This window comes from Nanorana parkeri, unplaced genomic scaffold (assembly GCF_000935625.1).
Source record: "Nanorana parkeri isolate BGI_ZX_2015 unplaced genomic scaffold, ASM93562v1 scaffold452, whole genome shotgun sequence".
In the NCBI taxonomy this organism is placed as follows: domain Eukaryota; kingdom Metazoa; phylum Chordata; class Amphibia; order Anura; family Dicroglossidae; genus Nanorana; species Nanorana parkeri.
Genome location: NW_017306720.1, coordinates 114,833 through 135,126, shown reverse-complemented (window position 1 = coordinate 135,126; position 20,294 = coordinate 114,833). Strand labels below are relative to the sequence as shown.

The 20,294-nt window shown below is 44.6% G+C and overlaps 1 protein-coding gene across 1 annotated transcript; it reads right to left on the bottom strand.

Moving 5' to 3' along the window:
- Positions 1-217: 217 nt before the first annotated feature.
- PIGX (phosphatidylinositol glycan anchor biosynthesis class X) lies at positions 218-20,106 on the bottom strand. The gene is made up of 7 exons (XM_018560370.1): positions 20,092-20,106; positions 17,243-17,361; positions 8,884-8,947; positions 5,924-6,065; positions 4,026-4,236; positions 1,566-1,666; positions 218-444 (listed from the first exon to the last, which is right to left on the bottom strand). Exons 2-7 carry the CDS (start codon positions 17,307-17,309, stop codon positions 301-303), a joined length of 729 nt encoding a protein of 242 aa, XP_018415872.1. The 5' UTR covers positions 17,310-17,361; positions 20,092-20,106; the 3' UTR covers positions 218-300.
- Between the last annotated feature and the right edge of the window lie 188 nt (positions 20,107-20,294).

The window sequence follows — 20,294 nt, the reverse complement described above, 5'->3', positions numbered from 1 at the left end:
TGGAATAGAAAGGTAAATATAAACCACTATAAGTGGAATTCAGCAAAGGAGTGTAAAGTGCAATGATCATTAACAAATGACAGATGTACAAAATACACATTTAAGAACCCCCCACCAATCAGAAACTTTCAATAAACTAAAACCTGATTTGCTGTTATGAGTTACTGCACTTTTCAAACTGCCATTGTGCTGCCCACTGCTTTACTGCATGGGCCCATTGCGGCGGAATTTCACTTCCTTGTTTTATCTCTGATGTAAATGAACTTTCTCAATCCGCACAGAAGTTCCTTCTTTTACATGCTACGTGGACTTCTGCTTGTGCTTGTAAATTGTTCTTATTAGCATTCCAGTGCAAATCAGGGTGACTGCAATAGTCACAATACACACAACTGGTCCATGCTGTACAATCCCCACCGGCACCTTCACTATTGTGTTGTCGTTAACCTGGTAGGAAAGTAAAGGAGATATTGTCATTAGTCATGGGCACCATGCTTCTCATCAGTAAAGTACAATGTATACTACAAAACATTGTTTTTCTAGAGTTTGGTGGGAACAATATATTTGCAATCGTGTTTAGTGGGAAATATGTGATTCAATAACATATTTGGATTGATGTTCAGTGGTAAGTAATAATCAACATCATATTTGCATTGGTATTTATATGGAATGCCTATTATCTAAGAAAGCTGTTTTCTCTGGCCAGTGCTGCAGATATCTCTTCAAAGAAATGGTGGTGAGTGGCGAAGCACCAAAGGCACTGACAAATGTTAGTGCCCCAAAAGGCACCATCAAGCAGTTATGAACAGTAGCCAGAGGTGCAATTGTGTGTAAAATCCGCGCTTTTGGTGTTTTCTTTCAATGCAATGTGTCAGCAGCAGTGAAAACAATTGAATCTAGTCACTCTCTACAATCTCAAGGCAAAGTCACTGCGCTAAAAAACTTACAACTTATACATAATTATACATAAACAATAAAGTGCCTAGTGATGGCCCCAATATAATATGCAACCTAAGTAGCCTGAGGTGGAACCACGGTTGAGAAGCCCGGAGCTGTTACCTTTTATCTGAGTTAGGACATCATTTACAAATACTTCACACACAACTGAAAGCAAAGTTGATTAGTAAATTCAGTCCATGCTGCTACAATGCAGACTTCTAATTTCCATTTATGATATGCTGATGTGCATTGATAGTGGATCTCCCACACAACATTACAACCTCTACTATCACTAATATATCCTAAATAAAAGATTGAATGCAATTTACAAATATAATATCTAAAAAATTCTTTTTTTTCCTGTTTAAAACCTCATTGTAGGCGCTATTATACTGAAAAGAATAAAGATCAGACAGCTGGCAGCCAGCTATGAGTCTCTAGGACATTATGGATATTGTTTGCTGTACTAACAAGCAAAGCTCTTAAAAGCACATCAATAATGATCTGTCACCGTGAATGACTTACATTACTACTCATGAATATGTATGTGCCTAAAAGAAAGCAAAGCATGCAGACGTGTGTAACAATGACAACAGAAGGAACTATACACCCACTAATAAAAAACACACCAGTGTGTATGGCACATCCATCCACTGACATTCTTCTCCAGTTGAAGATCCACAAGGAGCTATTACTAAAGGGTGACTTGAGCAACCTCTTGGAGGAAAGTCTATAAATAAAGCAATAACAAAAAGAACATGTCAATGCAGCAATAATACATGTTAAATTAAATCCACACTCTAAGCAAATATATTAACACACAGCTGATTTACATGGCAAAAATTTGGTAATGTTAATTAGCCAGCCTTGTGATCCAAGCATCCCTCCCAGACAGCTTGCCATTTGACTATACGGAGCAGTATCAAACTTATAAGGACATCCCCCTGTAAACCCCTCCTGTAAGCACATACACAATGTTAGAGTGACAGCACTATAAAAAGCATAAAAAGCAATAAAGGCCTCACTTGTTCAGAGTTCTGCCCTTCCTTTTCCCAGTCCTACGGCACAGGATGCCGATACCAAAACATATGCGGGTACTTATGCTAGTTCTGTGTAACATACTGTACATTTCATCATTTTCTAATAAATATATAAATAGAATTACAGCTGATTCCAGTTGAATTGGCTGAAATTCAAGCTGTGGGTGGCCCTGTCGGCTGAATGTTCCCAGCATGGACACAGACAGCAATTCAAATCTGACAGAAATTCTAATCCTCCATCTTTTTAAAAACTAAAACTTTGACTTTAGATACACCTTAAAGGAGATCTATGAGGTGAGTGATTTTCACTCATCCTCATAGTTCTAGCCGACGTATGACAATGAAACTGTCACAGGTCGGCTCAGTAGATCGGGAAGTGAGCAAACACATACCGGCGCTCGCTCACTTCTCGATCCTGTCACTGCAGAGAGCCATCCCCTGTCCGATCCTCCAGTGCTGACTGGCGGAATGGATGAGGGAGGGGGCGGGTACAGCTGGCTCTGTCTCTAGATAGGCAGAGCCAGCTGTCACTCACGCAGCTGGGCAGATCCAGCTGCAGCTCGCGGTATACTGAGCTTAGGGTAACAGGAGGACGCTAGTTTGTGTCCTCCCGTTACCCTTAGGAGAACTATGGGGAAAAGCCCTAACCCCATTGTTTAATAGTACCTCAATCTGTTTTTAAAAAAGCCTCATGTAATCCCCTGTACACCAATATTCAGAGTGGGAGAGGACGGGGCAGCACTGTAAACCAATCAGGATTTACCGCCCCGTACAGTGCAGTTAATTCAACAAATGGAGCTTGCTGAATGAAAGAGAGAGCACAGAGATAACCTCATCAGTAAGATGCTGCTCCTTCACTATCCAGTCACAGTCTTGACTGAGTGGAAGAAAGAGGCCTAGTTATTGTACATGGGCAGTGAGAAGCATTTATCATGTATTTATCACACAATACATGTGTCACATATGGAGGAATAAAATGAAAGCACAATCTGATCTCAAACTGACCTAAAGTGGTTTAGGCCCTATTCACACTAGATCCATTGCAATAAGTTTTTTAACCAATGTCAATGGATGCCAACGGAAGGTAACCCAATGAATGAATAGGTGTGAAAAGGACCAGTTCACACCACTCTGTTCCATTGCATTGCACTGAAAAAAAGTAGCCCTATTCACAGCCAATCATTTTTCGGTGCCCTTGCTTTAGTATCCTTTGAAAAACGTATCGCAACTCAACAGATTGGAAGGAATTTGGAAGGTACAATCACAAGTCAATGGACCCTCTGTTGTCTCACGATTACCTTCCGATTTTGGTGTAAACAGGCCCTTAAAGCAGAAGTCAAATTGTCAAAAGTGCAGACAGCAGACATTTTTATGGCCGCTATTGCACAGCTTAGTGTACAGTCTTGGCAGGACTCTTGCCAAGGGTGAAGTAACTCCAGTGCACATGCATGGTAGTTATATCATCAGCCCCTAGCCAATCAAGGGGCTGAAAACTCGGAACCCAGAAGAGGACCAGGAGAAGATGGTGCTGGTGACCGAAGGCAGTAGCGCTGGAGGGGGATCACTTCTGTAGGCAAGTCTGCCATCATTTGCTAATATGCTGTGCATACTAGCACATTATGGCAAACAGTTTCTGAGGCCCAGTTTTTTCTAATCAGCAGTTTACTTCAACTTTACAATACTTTTGTATACTGGCACTTAAGAAACCTGCCACGAGAAAAACATGAAGCAAAACTGCTCAGATCTTTTTCTGAAAATACTACTTGTCTGGCTTTCCTGTGGACCATCTTGCTTCAATACATTGAGTCTCTGACCCAGACCAAGCATTATTTTTCTCCAACTCTGCTTATATGCAAACTCATTCTGAGTGATTCAAACATTTCAGCAAGGCAATAAGCATTTTCAGGAGGTCGGTAATGGCCTGTATAATTCTCTCCTGACATGCGCAGTGCATAAATCAATAACAACATGCATACTGCAGTATCTAATAAGAGCCTAATTTGCAATGCTTTACTGACTGAACTCAGAAGAATACCATTATTGAGTTACCTTTGCTGCAGCGAATAAGTAACTGAGGACTGTGGATACGTATAGACACTTCATAGACGTCGGCAGATGAGCGATGGTATCGTGCATGAACTGGTACCGTGGAAATATAGCAATCATTGCAGGATTCATCTGGTTTCATATACACCAGAGCAGTGTGTCCTTTGGAGAGGTACTCAGGAGCTTCTATATCAATGGATTTTGGCACTATTACCTGATTAAAGAGACATATGAATACAGAATATATTACTCTGTTTTGACTCCATCATGCAAAAAAACAATTGTATGCTAAAGAACCCAGCAAAACTGGAGTAACACTGTAAAGATCACGGTCTGTTTCCTCATCACGTGTGTAAAAACAGGTCACCTCCAGGTAGATATAAAAAGACACAAATGAATGCAGATCTGTATTCACCAATAGATTATTAAATGTGTTTCTTTAAATGCAAGCAGTGTAAGTACCTAAAAGTGACATGGTATCAGCCTCTTACAGTTCCAAGAACCAGTCAGTTGTGCTGCAGTACACATGTGCTAACAAGGACAAGGAACATGGTCTTGCAGTACTCATGTGCTAACAAGGACAAGGAACATGGTCCTGCAGTACTCATGTGCTAACTAGGACAAGGAACATGGTCCTGCAGTACTCGTGTGCTAACAAGGACAAGGAACATGGTCTTGCAGTACTCGTGTGCTAACAAGGACAAGGAACATGGTGCTGCAGTACTCATGTGCTAACAAGGACAAGGAACTTGGTGTTGCAGTACTCATGTGCTAACAAGGACAAGGAACATGGTGCTGCAGTACTCATGTGCTAACTAGGACAAGGAACATGGTGCTGCAGTACTCATGTGCTAACAAGGACAAGGAACATGGTGCTGCAGTACTCATGTGTTAACAAGGACAAGGAACATGGTCTTACAGTACCCATGTGCTAACAAGGACAAGGAGCATGGTCCTGCAGTAGTCATGTGCTAACAAGGACAAGGAACTTGGTGCTGCAGTACTCATGTGCTAACAAGGACAAGGAACTTGGTGCTGCAGTACTCATGTGCTTACAAGGACCAGGAACATGGTCCTGCAGTACTCATGTGCTAACAAGGAACATGGTCCTGCAGTACTCATGTGCTAACAAGGAACATGGTGCTGCAGTACTCATGTGCTAACAAGGACAAGGAACATGGTGCAGCAGTACTCATGTGCTAACTAGGACAAGGAACATGGTGCAGCAGTACTCATGTGCTAACAAGGACAAGGAACATGGCCCTGCAGTACTCATGTGCTAACAAGGACAAGGAACATGGTGCAGCAGTACTCATGTGCTAACTAGGACAAGGAACATGGTGCAGCAGTACTCATGTGCTAACTAGGACAAGGAACATGGTGCAGCAGTACTCATGTGCTAACTAGGACAAGGAACATGGTGCAGCAGTACTCATGTGCTAACTAGGACAAGGAACATGGTGCAGCAGTACTCATGTGCTAACTAGGACAAGGAACATGGTGCAGCAGTACTCATGTGCTAACAAGGACAAGGAACATGGTCCTGCAGTTCTCATGTGCTAACAAGGAACATGGTGATAGGAGGAAAGAACAGAGTGACAGAGAGATGAGCTCATCAGTCTGATTTTCCTCCTCTCATGTGTGTTGAAGCGCATTGATATGCATTTTTTTCAACGGGTTGCATCTCAATGTGTACATTTTTTTTTTTTTGCGTTCACAAAAAGCCAAAACCAAAATATGTTTTCTTTCCCTAATACTCAGAACAGAATTGTCATGTGTTAAGCAATGCCGCCCAACACAAGCAGTGTTAATATTTAACTTTATTTGGGTGGCTACAAATCAGATTTAATTATCTGCAGGTTTCATTGGACACAATGTAATTAGATCACCGGTATGGATACCTCTACAAGATTGTGCTGCTGTTGAGAAGAGATCTGATATGGATCCATAAATAGTCCAGATGGGATGGTCTCATTGAGGAGAATCCTGCAGCTGTCCACCTGCTCAGTGTAGCCCTGAACACTCACTCTGGTTACCAAATCCCTAATAACATGAACAGAAAAGTTTTTTAAAATGTAATTACAATGAAAATGAAAAGAGCTCCAAGATATTATGTTTTGTCAGAAACAGATTTTTGTATCTGGATTTTATACACAGCATATGTTTGTTAGGTTTGTGCCTAAGTATAGAGAAAAGACAAAATTAAAATTAACAGGCGGCATATTGTCAAACCTTTGAGCAACTAACCACTTCCTTCCACGTCAGTGATTTCTCTATACAGCCTGTAATGTCTCCATCTCTAGTCTCTGCCTTCTCTTACCTACTTCTGTATTACACCACCATCATACATTATTTCCGACACAAAAATGAACAAAATCAGTCCAGAGACTAAAAGGTTCGGGGTACCATATAAAGTAAAGTATCAGATTTGCTGTACAGAAGGCAGTGTCAGCAGCTTCAGGCAGAACCCAGAAGTGCTGGGCAGTCCATGCGGTGAACCCGTTAACTCCTGAGTTTAGTGTCACTTTAAGGACCCGTTAAAACCATAGCATTATGTGAATTGCATGATACAGTGCATTTAGCCCACTCTATCGCACAATTCACCTAATGCGCGTTACCGTTTGCTAGGTGCGTTGCGATTCGTTCTAATGGTACCACGACGCACCTCCTGGCCGCTGTGTGTTGCAGTGAAAAAAAGTAGTGTGTTACGGCGGATGACACACAGCCATGGCATTGATCTTGAGCATCAGATTGCGGGGACCGTCCAGTAAGTAGTTTGGATGTTGTATATATGATGTTTTATATATGATGACGTTAAATGAGATTATATCATATAGAGTTTTTTCTGTTCTTTTTTTCAAAATGGCCTTTTTTCCCGCCGTTTTTACATCACTGGGGGCGTGTACATCACTAATGATTTGATTACATGGGGTATATATGTAGCTTGTGGATGTTATTACATTGTCACATCTCTTGCCTTGAAGAAGGGACCCTGTGTGGCCCCGAAACGTCGGCTCATGTTGGATTTCTGTGACATCATTGTCCATTAAAAGGACTCATTCATTTTAACTTATGGAGTGCTGGTGACCTATTTTCTTCAATCTAGTGTGTAGGCAACACACTTTCTTGTAGTAAAAGAGGTATAGACTGAGCATAGCACAAATCAAGCTTGGTTTTGCACTATTCTGCCTTCTGGTTCAGTACTGTGATAGTGAGGGAACATATGGTTCAGTGCTGAGAGAGTGAGAGAACAATATGGGTCAGTACTGCGAGAGAACAATATGGGTCAGTACTGCGAGAGAACAATATGGGTCAGTACTGCGAGAGAACAATATGGGTCAGTACTGTGTCTGTATGTTGGGGTCAGTATTGTGTGTATTTGTGAGTATGGATCAGTACTATCTGTGTAGGATTGTCAAAAAACAAAAAAAACAGGCAGTGATGAGCGAGCTTGGAGCGGTGACTACTTTACAACACACACACAGGAACCATAGGGAGTAGCCCCCTCCAGAAGGAAGGACAGTGTCAGCACCAATTCAGAGATGATTTGAGGATCTACAGCCGAGTGATACACAAATAAGATACATTTTTGTTAATAGTTAAGGTCCATGAATGCATTTTTAAGATTTCACTTCTGAGTTTAGTGTCATTTTTAGGGTCTAATGTCACCCAGCATGGCACAGTGCAAAATAATTTGCATTACAAACCTGCCTACCTTTATATTATGTACAGAGGTGGTAGAATCTAAAGGTGCCCATACACCTGCCAATTATCGTACAATAATCGGCAGGTGTATGGAAGGCGTGCAACCGTTTTTACTGTACGGTCGCACGTCTTTTGTCTTACGAGCATGTTTGAAAACCCGCTGAGAATCGTACGATTTTCGGCGGGTTTGTTGCCTGCTGGTAAGACAAATGCCGCACGGGCCGGTGTGCGCAAGTGCACACTGCCCGTTCAGCATTGCAGTCAGCGAGAGGGCTTGCGATGATCGCAAGTACGATCTGCCAGTCCAAGATGGGCAGATCGTACGTTTTTTTAATTACCTTATAACCATCGCAAGACAAAAGTCTTGCAATGGTTGTAAGGTGTATGGCCAGGTTAAAGCGTGGACAGGTAAAAGAAAGAAAAAAATATTTTTTCCACTTTATCCTTCAGCAGTAACAAGAATGTTTATTTCTGACACTACTCTGAACCTGAGCTGGAAAAAAAGCAAAGCAGGTATTTCTCATTACCGAGAACTATTCTCTGTAGTTCTGAGAAAGGGCCTTACACAGCATCAGAGTCATGAATATGAATATGTATTTAGTCTACACCACACAAACACCTATATACAGGGCTCGAAAAATCCACTCGTCCACTCGTCTGTGACGAGCAGACAGTGGAGCCGATGAGCAGCTTCCCGGCCGGCCGTTTAAAAGCATTTTAATCGTCGTGTATGGGCTTTTTTTGCGAACGCAGTTTTAAGGCTTGACATGTTTGGTGTCTATTTACCCGACGTGACCCCGACTTTTATGTTTTACCAAAAATATGGGTAAGAATAAATGTTTTATAACATAGGGAAACTTTTTTTTAAATATATTTATGGTACTTTCTTCATTATATAGTAAAAAAAAATAACCCCCCGTGGGGTCACAAAAGAAACCTCTATCTGTCCCCAAATTTTTTTTACATATATTGCAAGGCTATAGTCAGGTCATGCTGACTGGTGAAATTTTTGACTGACTGGTGAGACACCGCCAAATTTTTCAAGCCCTGCCTATAGACATATTCCTTTTTATACTCAATGCTTCATATCAACAACATAAAACAGAGCTAATAACTTTAAAAGAACATTCGTTTCCCGAGGTGAGAAGAAAAATACCTGTGAAATCCATTCTTCAAAATCTCTCTCTCAACTTTCAGCTGAAGACATGAATATTCAGCACCTGAGAATAAACAAAGTTAAAATAAAATACAAAAACACATGAGTTATAGTAAATACACAGCAGCATTTTCTCTGTCCATGGTACCTATGTGCTAACCAAGCACGAGAAAAACCACATGAGGAGCACAGCCAGCCTGCTGAATAACTGTAATCATCCTGACATTCATCATGTATAGCTGGCTGTCTTGTTCCTTAAAGTGGAACTCCAGCAAAAACATTTTTGGTTTTAGACAGAGTAGGATTTGGACTTCTGCCAGCTTTTGATGGGCTGTGCAAGATTAGGGAGACTTCCTCTCATTTCTGTGGGACGCAGACAGTCAAAAAAAACACTTTTACAGAATTCTAACTAAGGTGTGTGCCCGTTAAAGAGATTTCCCCTCACTTCCTCTCCTGGTGACAAGTAGTCACCAACAAAGCAAGTGACTATTTCCCAGATGGGAAATGCAGAGAGAAATTAAAACCTGAAAAGTCCTGACCCTTCCCCAATGTATTCAAACAAATTAAAAAGAAATGTATTTCCCACTTTAATCTTTGGCAGCAACTAGAGTGAATATTTCTGACACTAAACTGAATCAGTGCGGGACTAAATAATGCACATCATTTCTCAATTGGTTTTGCTTGGGGTTTAGGTGCATTCGCCTGCTTTTACAGACCATAAAAAAATGCAGCATGCTCTACTTAAAAAAAAAAAAAAAAAAAAAGCTCTGGAACTGAATGCAATGGTGTGAACTAGCCTCATTTTTACCATTAGAATTACTGTGTATACGTTTTTGGCGCAGGTTAAAAACCATTTGGTCTGGAGATGGTGTGAGCAGGCCCTAAGCGCCAGCCGACTCCAAAGATCAGGTGACAATTTTTTTTTTAACCTAGACAAAAATGAGCAGTTAACCCCTGGAGTGCAGGGGCCGTCCATCTGCAAGGGTTAATAAAATATGTGCCTGGAGTTCTGCTTTAAAGTACCATGTAGTTTATCTGTGTTACAAACACTGGACGCTACAGGTGAAACTGCACCTATGAATGAATGAATTAGTCCTAAAATACAAGTTTTTCTTGTATAATACGGGGTCTGGACTCCAGAGATAGAGACATAATCCTGCCTGCCCCTGTACAAAGCATTAGTAAGATCTCATCTGGAATTTGCAGTTCAGTTTTGGGCACCAGTTCACAAAAAGGATGTTGTGGAACTGGAGAGAGTGCAGAGAAGGGCGAATAAACTCATAAGAGGCGGGGGGCGCTAGAAAGCAGCCGACGAGCATGGACGCCTGCTAGATCGGCTCCGCACCACCCGGGCGTGTGATCGTTAAAACACAGATCATCTCACTTCCCATCCACTCCCCACCTTACCGACTGATTCCCTGGACCTTCTGACTCCAACATGGGGAAGAATCTGCCGCCGACCCGCTCGCAGCACAAGATGACGGTGTCCACGAAATCGCGTCCTGATTCCAAGATGGCGGCCGCTCCACCCTCGCCGGCCGGTCTCTCACCCGAGCTGCTGGAGTCAGCAAACAACTCCTCAAATGATGGCTTCTCCCCCAAGCCTCCAGAATCACATCAGGGGACCGAGGTCAGGGACGCAGCCCTCCTGGACAAGTTTAAGATCCTCCTGCAGAGAGAACTGAAGGCTGCAACAGACAAACTGGCAACACACTTATCCAAAGACATCAGGGAGCTGGGCACCAGGATCCACGACATTGAGTATAAGGTAGATGACATTGTCACTGTGATAGACTCACATGAGGAAGACCTACACAATCTGAAATCTGACCTTTCCACTGCCCTGCTGAAACTTGAAGATCTGGAAAACAGAAATCGCAGGGGTAACCTTCGCATCAGGGGGGTGACTGAACACGTGGACGACCTAACATCCACCGTCACAGCCATGTTCCAGGAACTCCTCCCGGGCTTCCCACTGGAACGCCTTGAGCTAGACCGAGTGCATCGCGCCCTGGGCCCGAAGAGGGTCAATGGACCCCCCCGCGACATTATACTCAAACCCACATTCTACAAAACGAAGGAGGCGATCACTCAGGCTGCGTGGAAACAACGCACCCTACGCTTCCAGGACTTTGAATACCAGATATACGCTGACCTGGCGCCGCAGACTCTCCTGAAACGGAAGGCCTTGAGACCGTTCCTCATCACCTTACAGCGTCACGCCATCAATTATAAATGGGGGTTCCCATTGAAGGCTACTTTCACCCTCGAGGGTAAGTCGTACTCCTTCTCTTCTCCCGAGGAAGCGGGGCCACTCCTGGAACAGCTGCACTTGTCGCCCCCAACGGTTTCTGAAGCGGCCCCCCCACTGGCCTCATCCCCCTCGAAGGATAGACGCCTAGCCCCTCTGTGGGAACGCAGACGCTCAAGGGAAGCAGCGACCCCAGCCACGGCCTCGCCTAGATGTTGGAGACTGATTCCCCCGTACAACAACTCGTGCACGAGTCATCTATAGCTGTAATGCCTTGCCAATTAGTCCGGTTGGAGAGCTGTTATTCTCCTGTTTCCGAGACTCTCCCACCCACGACTTTGATTACACCCGTCTGGATCTCGTTACCTGCGGTCCGTAAGTTGTGATGTTCCTCACCCACGGTTATGGGGTTACCCCCCTCATAGAGCCACCTAAGATGCCCGATCCGTCACGACCCCCATGCCTGCGGTTGAAGGGCACGGACGGCTCAGGGGCTTGTTAACTGGTGCTCGGTGCCGACCTGTTACACGGCACTTCTTTTTAGCCTCTTTTGCAGACTTCATTTACCTACGCCAATGTTGGCGCTGTTAATGTTTCACAGTTTATTTTTACAATGTGATGTTACTGGTTTATTTCTGGGCCTCCGTGCCACCTTTTGAGCCACACTCTGCTCCTTGCTTCCATTCCGCAGCTGCCCACCCCATGGAGGTGCGACAGCGGTGATTAACCTGGGAGTGGGCATCGGAGTCGGCCTCAAGTCCACCCGGTTGACTATGTGACACTGTATGCCTTGGTAGGAACGCGTGTCTTAGCTATTATCCTGTGACCCGCTGTGACAACCCCCTAGTCTCCCCCTTCCCTTCCTCCCCGGATCCATATAACTAAAGGCCTTATCCATACTCCCCCCCCCCCCGTCACACCCATCCCCCCCCTGAAGATGAACCATGAAGCACTATACACGTTAGGTCCTGCCCTCCATGCCCGGGTGGACAGGGCACCCCCATATCTTTTGAAATGCTTCTGCGCATTTCTCCCTATTGTTCAGCTCTGACGCTGATGTGGAACGCAACCACTTTCTGTTTCTTATACCCATTCTTTCTCTCTCCCACCTCTCTCTCTCTTCCCTTCCTCTCCCCTCCCCCCCACCGGCACTGGGGTCTGTCTGGAAGATCCCTTGCAGCTCCCTTAGCTTTACAGGTGCTGTCACCATGCTCGTTCTTACCGCACCATCGCATAAATGACTAGCAGACCCTTCAAAATCATTTCCCACAATGTGCAGGGGCTCAACTCCTCCCGCAAACGCAGGCTAGCTTTCAACTACTATTCATTCCACCAGGCCAACATACTGTGCCTACAAGAAACAAAATTCTCGACATCATCACACCCGACTTACTTCCATAAAAATTATCCCCAGATCTTTCAGGCCATGTTCAGCGAAAAAAAAAGAGGGGTCCTCATCGCCTTCCACAAAAACACCCCATTCGTGTGCTCCCATGAGATAGCGGACCCCACTGGTAGATACTTGTTGTTAACTGGCACAATATTTGATGTGGAGGTGACCCTGCTCACATACTATGCTCCCAACACGCACCAAACTCGCTTCTTCTCTCACATACTGACAGTAGCTGACAAACACAGCAAGGGTACCCTAATAGTGGCCGGAGACTCCAACCAGGTCCTTGACCCTAAATTGGACAAGTCGGGACCTACCACATCTTCTTCCCCCCCGGCCCACTCCAACCCTCTCCCCCCTCTTTCGCACACTCTTACAGGACCGTAACCTCATTGACGTCTGGAGGGACCGCCACCCAACCACCAGAGACTATACGTTTTACTCCCACCCCCATGCCAGCTCCTCTCGCATAGACCATATTTTTGTAATGCCCAATTTTCTCCCCTCTGTCCTGGATGACCGCATCCTCTCTGCCTCCTGGTCAGACCACTCCCCTGTATCCCTCACCTGTAAATCCTTATTCCCCGCCTCCTCTCAATTTAGCTGGAGACTGAACGACTCCCTTCTCTCTTTTGTCGATTCCGCCCAGCATGTACAACTGTGCCTTTCCCGCTATTTCGCGGAAAACGAATCACTATCTGGGAAGCCCACAAAGCGACCCTGCGTGGCGAGCTCATCAGTCTGGCCTCCCGACAAAAGAGAGAACGCACCAAAAGGGTGTCGGACCTTTCATCAACGCTGGAGGGGCTCGAGTCTGACTGGAACCTGGCCCCCTCAATTCCCCTGCGGAAAAAGATTGATTCAGTTCGGCTGGAACTAAACCTCCTACTGAACGACTCGGCGGAAAAACAGCTCCGCTGGGCCAAATGCACATTTTACGCGTGTGCTAACAAACCAGGCCCTCTATTGGCCAACATGCTCAATTCTAAACCGAAGGCCAGGCCCCCGGTCAGACTTTGACTCCCCAATGGCGCCACTACGGCAAACCCATCCACCATCCTCCATCGCTTCTCCTCCATCCTTTCTAAATTATATGGCAAGCCCTCGACCTTCCAAACCCGCCAGGCCGACGCACTGTTCAATGGGGTAGTTTTGCCTTCACTCACAGAGCACATGAGCACCCTTATGGCCCGGAGCATTACCCTTGAGGAAGTCCTTCTGGCCATCAAATCCCTCAAGACCTCCAAAACGCCTGGTCCGGACGAATTTTCGGCTTTATACTACAAAAAGTACTCAGACATCCTAGCCCCCCACCTGACAGCCATGTTCAACTCTCTGAAAGCCCACAATACTCTCCACCCGTCCTCCCTACTGGCCCACATGTAATGATCCCCAAGCCTGACAAAGACGCCCTTGAACCCCACAATTACAGACCCATCTCCCTACTAAATGTTGATGTCAAACTACTAGCGAAGATATTGGCCAATCGCATGAACACGATCCTCCCTGACCTAATACACCGAGACCAAGTGGGATTTGTCCCTTACCGACAAGCGTCAGACAATACGCGGAAGATCATTCACCTCGTTCACCACATGCACAGTACTAATACCCCTGGCATGCTCCTTTCCCTAGACCTCCAGAAGGCGTTCGATTCCATTTCCTGGGACTACCTCTTCTACGCCCTCAAAAATGGGTTTTCCCGAACGACTTCCTCCTCTGGATTCGAGCCCTATACAGCACCCCAACAGCATCTGTCCGATACCTTAGCTACCTGTCACCAGCATTCCCTATCCTGGGTGGCACTCGTCAGGGATGCCCTCTCTCACCCCTCCTTTTCCTCCTGGCCATCGAGCCCCTAGCTAATCCGCACTAATCCCAACATCCATGGTATTGTCCGGGGAAATACTGACTACAAACTTCATATGTTCGCAGACGATATCTTGCTCACCCTCTCCCAGCCCATTGTATCCCTTCCCAACCTGCTATCGCTTCTACACTCCTTTGCCCAAGTCTCAAACTTAATGGTCAACGCTGACAAATCCTGCGCACTCAATATCTCCTTACCAACACAACAAGTTACTGCCCTAAGCCACAACTTCCACTTCAAATGGCACACCTCCCACATAAAATACCTGGGAGTTAACATTTCCCGCACTTACGACACTTTATACTCTACTAACTACCCCCCACTTTTTAAAACCCTACACGACCTCCTGTCCTCCTGGACGCGACACAGACTCTCCTGGATGGGTAAAATTAACGCGGTCAAAATGACCATCCTCCCTAAACTGCTATACCTCTTTCGCACTTTGCCAATACCGATACCCCCGAAAGGACCTCGAGCGGTTCCAGGCCCAGGTAGTCTCGTTCGTCTGGAGCACAGGACGTCCCAGGGTGTCCATATTCACTCTACATACACATAAACGAGACGGTGGCCTGGGCCTCCCCACTTCCACAAATATTACCTGGCGGCACACATCGTCTCTATAGTCAGCTTTTTCCAATCCCCCAATAATCCACTCTGGGTTGACCTAGAGGCACTTGCGTGTAGCCCTTATTCATTGTGCTCCCTACCCTGGTTACCCACCAACCTGCGTCCTCGTTCCATGAGCCCCATGCTGAACCACACATTCTCCCTCTGGGATTCCACCAGATACTCCAGTAATTTCCAGTCTCCGACTCACAACTCAATAAAAACTTTGAAACGAAAACTCATAAGAGGCATGAAGGAGCTCAGCTATGAGGAACAATTGAATTTGTTCTCTCTGGAGAAGAGGCGATTAAGGGGGACATGATCACCATGTATAACATACATAAACGGTCCATATAGTGACCTTGGTGCCAAATTATCCACTTTAAGGTCCCTGCAAAGGACAAGGGGGCACTCTTTGTGTCTGGAGGAAAAGAGGTTTAACCTTTGCATACAGAAAGAATTCTTCACAGTTAGAGCTGTGAAAATGTGGAATAGAGCCCCCATGAGCTAGTTCTAGCTAGCTCCGTTAATAGCTTTAAAAAACATCTGGATGTATTCCTAAATGCACAGAATATTACCGGATATTGAGTTCTTATAGGTATATTAAGCACCAGGAGATTGTTGATCCAGGGAATATCTGATTGCGTTATAGGATCAGGAAGGAATCCTTTTCCCCTGTTGGAGCAAATTCAACCATGCTTTATAGGGGTTGTTTTGCCTTCCTCTGGATCAACAGTGGACAACCGAGGGCATAGTGTTCTGTTCAGGCTTTTCTTCTTTTTTTCATATCTCTATAAATTGAACTTGATGCACATGTGTCTTTTTTCAACCGGACTAACTATGTAACTATGTAAGTTCCAGTTTTAAATGGTAGGTATAGTTTTAATAAAATTGCCGTTGCCAACTGTGCTTGCCACTAACTAAATGATACTACAAGCCTGAGCTGCAGACTTAGGGCAAGCCCATATGAGCTTCCCAAAGCTTTGTCGCTGCTCGTCTAGAGATGGCCCATTACACTGGTCTACAAGGAGAAAGCCTCGGAAATTAAAGTAGCTACATTTTACCAGAATTGGGTCACTAATAAAAGGAAAATTAAGTCCCGAGTATAAATGGGCTCCAGTTTCCAAGATACAGCTTCAGGTCAAAATTGCATCAAAATAATTCACAATTACGAGGGGGATGTGCGATTCTGCTCCTTAACTTTTCTGCAAAATGTCATATAGCAATGAGAATGGTGCCACACCAATAACATAACTTTCCATTCATTTATTGGCTTTTCATGTAACATTTTCATGCTTTTTGCATGAAAAACTGACAAGCTCTAACAATAGATTAAACAACAAGGTTCCATCTTTATTCGGTATCTAAACTGCGCTTTCTGGCTTTTCTCTTGTGAACTGCAGCAGGATCATCCCTGGAGAGATTCCATTGGGGGAACCATGCAAAAATATGAGCATGCGCTACTATGATTGGTGGGTTCCCTCCACACCATTGGGACTGTGAAAGGCATGGACTTTTTCTTCTTGTTTAGCCAATGACGCAGATAAGTTGCACATGTAATGCAACAATAATGAGGGGCCCAACTCTTGTCCTGTTCCCCTATTTTGCATCCATAATATAGGCGGTTTGCCTTTTTTACCACTGCCGTCACACACTGCACTTTTGAGATGCAAATGTAAACTCGTCACAAATGTAGCGGAAGTTATCTGCGTTGTTTACACACAGTTTCGAGGCATCTTGGCTTCTGAGGGAAAATATCACGCAGCCATTCCTTGGAAATTTTTGACAATTACACTTTCACAAGCCAACAGATGTAACTGTATGATGTGTAGATCTGACCAAGACAAATGTACCTTGCAATAAAAGAACAATAAATTACAGCTAGGTAATAACCTTTAGTCACAAAGTGCAGATACATTTGTACACCTCCATGTGGTACCATTTTCATAGGTCTATTGTACTTTGTGGAGAAGTTACGAGGCATCATGATCATCAGACACTTCCCTCCATTGTAGGCAAATATACTCGCCTGTCTATAAATCTTTATTGTGAAATATCTTGAAAACTTTAGCCAACCAACCAGCACCTTTCTCACCTGTTTTCTAATCCATCTCATCACAATATGTAAGATTTAACACATTTTATTTCTGAGGTCCATGATTTCACAACATTTGTAGACCTGTGTTATTATTATCTATGGCAGAAGCTAGTGAGTGTGTGGAAGATATGCGCAACTTACCTGTACTTGCTGCTGAACGAATGGAAATCAGTAATACAGACACCACAGCGATTTGCAGTTTTGACATGACGATCTTTATAACACAACAAAAAAATATTCAGTTTCTTGGACTGTTTTACCTGTAAACAAGTAATACGATAACAAATATCATCATTCGTTATAAATCTGTCACATTTCTCAGATCCTACACTCAGGACCGGATTTACCCTCCCTGACGCCCCAAGGCTGGGTTCGGCAATGCCCCCCCACCATAGAGAGGAAGAGCACAGCTCTCCCCTCTCACTGTATACACGGAGCGTCAGGGTTAGTTTTAACCCTGCCCCTCTGTTCACCGCTCTCCATCCAGAGGACGGCGGCGGCGAGGACAGAGCCGGGAGGACGCAGCATGGAGAGAAGTAGGTGCAGGGGAGGGAGGGGGGCGGCAGGGGGAGGACAGACCAGCAGTCTAATTACAAGTGGTGACGGTGACATCGACGAGATCACTTGTAAAGAAACAAGTGATTTCTCCTATTCTACATTTAGCCCGGCTTGTGCAAAGCAGGGCTAAATGTAGAAAATAAATTACCGCCCGGCACTCCATGTTCCAAGCGTTGGGTGACTTCAAACCTGTGCCGCCCCTCTGCTCAGTGCGGCCCCGAGGAATCGGGCCCTGCCTACACTACACCTTGTCTATCACTTTATTTGTTTTTCTTTATTGTTATAGAGCACAGAACAGTTCAGTTATTTCCGGTCCTACCAAATGCATCTGAAGTGCCAGGAATGCTCACACTTTTCTTTCCAGATCGGTTGCAAAGCCAAAAGCTGGCTGCACACTAGACCACCGTCAGCCATCTGTGCCCGCCAGTGCACTCCGAAACACAAACGTTCTCATTGCGTGACTGTTCATGTTTAGAGAGAAGGTGGACAAGACGTGTTGTAGACACCTCAGAGGGTAAAAGAGGCATTCTGAAGACACCTTTAGCTGGCCATACACTAACAGGGTTATTGACAAAAGAGTGAAGAGTTTGGAGAAGTGAACAATCTAGGCCAAAATTCTAACAGGGTTATTCACAAAAGGGTGAAGAGTTTGGAGAAGGCAGGAGAAGTGAACAATCTAGGCCAAAGCAGCTGATTTGGAAAAATTCTCCAATTCAGTTCACTTTCCAGTACAGCTATTTTGGCCTAGATTGTTCACTTCTCCAAACTCTTCACCCTTTTGTGAATAACCCTGTTAGAATTTTGGCCAATAATTCTACCCATAGGTGACCCTGCCGGCACCACCCAGCTTGATGAACTTCACTTGAAAATCAGTCACTGTTCTGGTATTCTGAAAGACACGGGCAACAAATGAGAAAAACCTATCAGGGTTAATCACAAAAGGGTGAAGAGTTTGGAGAAGGCAGGAGAAGTGAACAATCTAGGACACCATAGCTGAACTGGAAAGTGAGCCGAATTGGAGAATGTTCCAGTTCAGCCATGTTGTCCTAGATTGTTCACTTCTCCTGCCTTCTCCAAACCCTTCACCCCTTTGTGAATAGCCCTGTATATGTGCATGGGCAGCTTTAGGACCCGGCTGTTCATGGGAAAACAAACGTTTTCTAACCTGTCCAGTTTGTATATCTCCATATGAGCCAGGGCCTGCAGTGGATGGTCGCTCATAGACATTAGATTTGGAGATTGTCATCTAATGTCTAGAAGCACATTTAGACAATAGTAACAATACTGATCATACCTTGCTGCTGTGGAGATTTAGCTTAGCTAGATCTTTAGGTTCTGAACAATAAAACCTTATCATGTCACATCTACTAATCAAGAACGCAAACCACATTTCTCTATATTAAATCAAATCCTTTTTCCCCCTGCAGTTTGTTCTTAACCCTTGCAGTGCTCATTTTTGTCTAGATGCTAAAATAAAAGTTATACTTACCCGACCCTCTGACATGGCTTGCTCTTAGATCGGTCCCTGGAACCTCTCTCCCCTTTCGTTGCAGTAGTCTAAGGTCCCTGAGTCATCACGTTCTATACACTGTGTATAGGATGTGAGGACGCAGAGGGTCATACCATATCGCTGCAGTGGAGGAGGAGACAGGCTGGAGGGAGCGCTGTGACAGCCGGACGGGTGAGTTTAACTTTATTTTAGCACCTAGACAACAACGAGCACTTAACCCTTACAGTGCATGGGTAGCCCCACTGCAAGGGTTAAGAACAGATTTGCCTGGAGTTCTGCTTCAAACCTCTGTGTTTTTTTTCCTGTGCCCCTGTGAAACTTCTTCAAAGTGAGAAAAATCCTCTATTAAAGCATTGTCACTGGAAAGTGTCCCCCCCACTGGACAATTTTCTCTCTATTCTCATTCTGGTGACAACTAAAAATGTTGGAATTCTAATCACATTCAGTGCCAGCAACAGTGGTCACCATTAGAGACAGAGGGTGAACCCACCTAACGGGGGAACACAACACTAAAACTCAAAAACCTGGCAAGGGTTCCCACTGCATCCAACAGTAAAAAGAAAACAGTTTGGGGGGAATTTATCAAAACTGGAGCAGACAAAATCTGGAGCAGCTGTGCATAGTAACCAATCAGCTTCTCTCTTCCGTTTGTTCAGTCAGGATTTGAAAATGAAAGAGAGAAGCTGATTGGATTGGTTGCCATGTACAGCTGCTCCAGTTTTGATAAATTCCCTTCCTTGTGCTTTAGATACACTTCTAAAGCACATCTATCAGATAAAGTCTACAGATAGTAAGCACTAAACACGAATGTAGTAACCATACTGTTAATGTAATCAGTGTTTATACCCGTTCCCAAAGTCTCCTGTCCCTGGAAATCGGACTTTCCCTAACCTGTAAGATTTTATTCAGCACAAACACTAACCCACGGCTTGTATTCGCTGCACTTCCGCCTTTCACTGGGGTCCTCCAATCCGGAAACATGAAAAAGCCCCCCGAGCTGCCTGTTCGAAACAAACGTGACTCGCCTATTATTTATTACAACGTTCTTCAGTTTATATTAGATATTTTTTTCTTTTGTTTTTGCGAACGAAGTATTAGAATTACGATTTCTTTTTTCAGTATTGA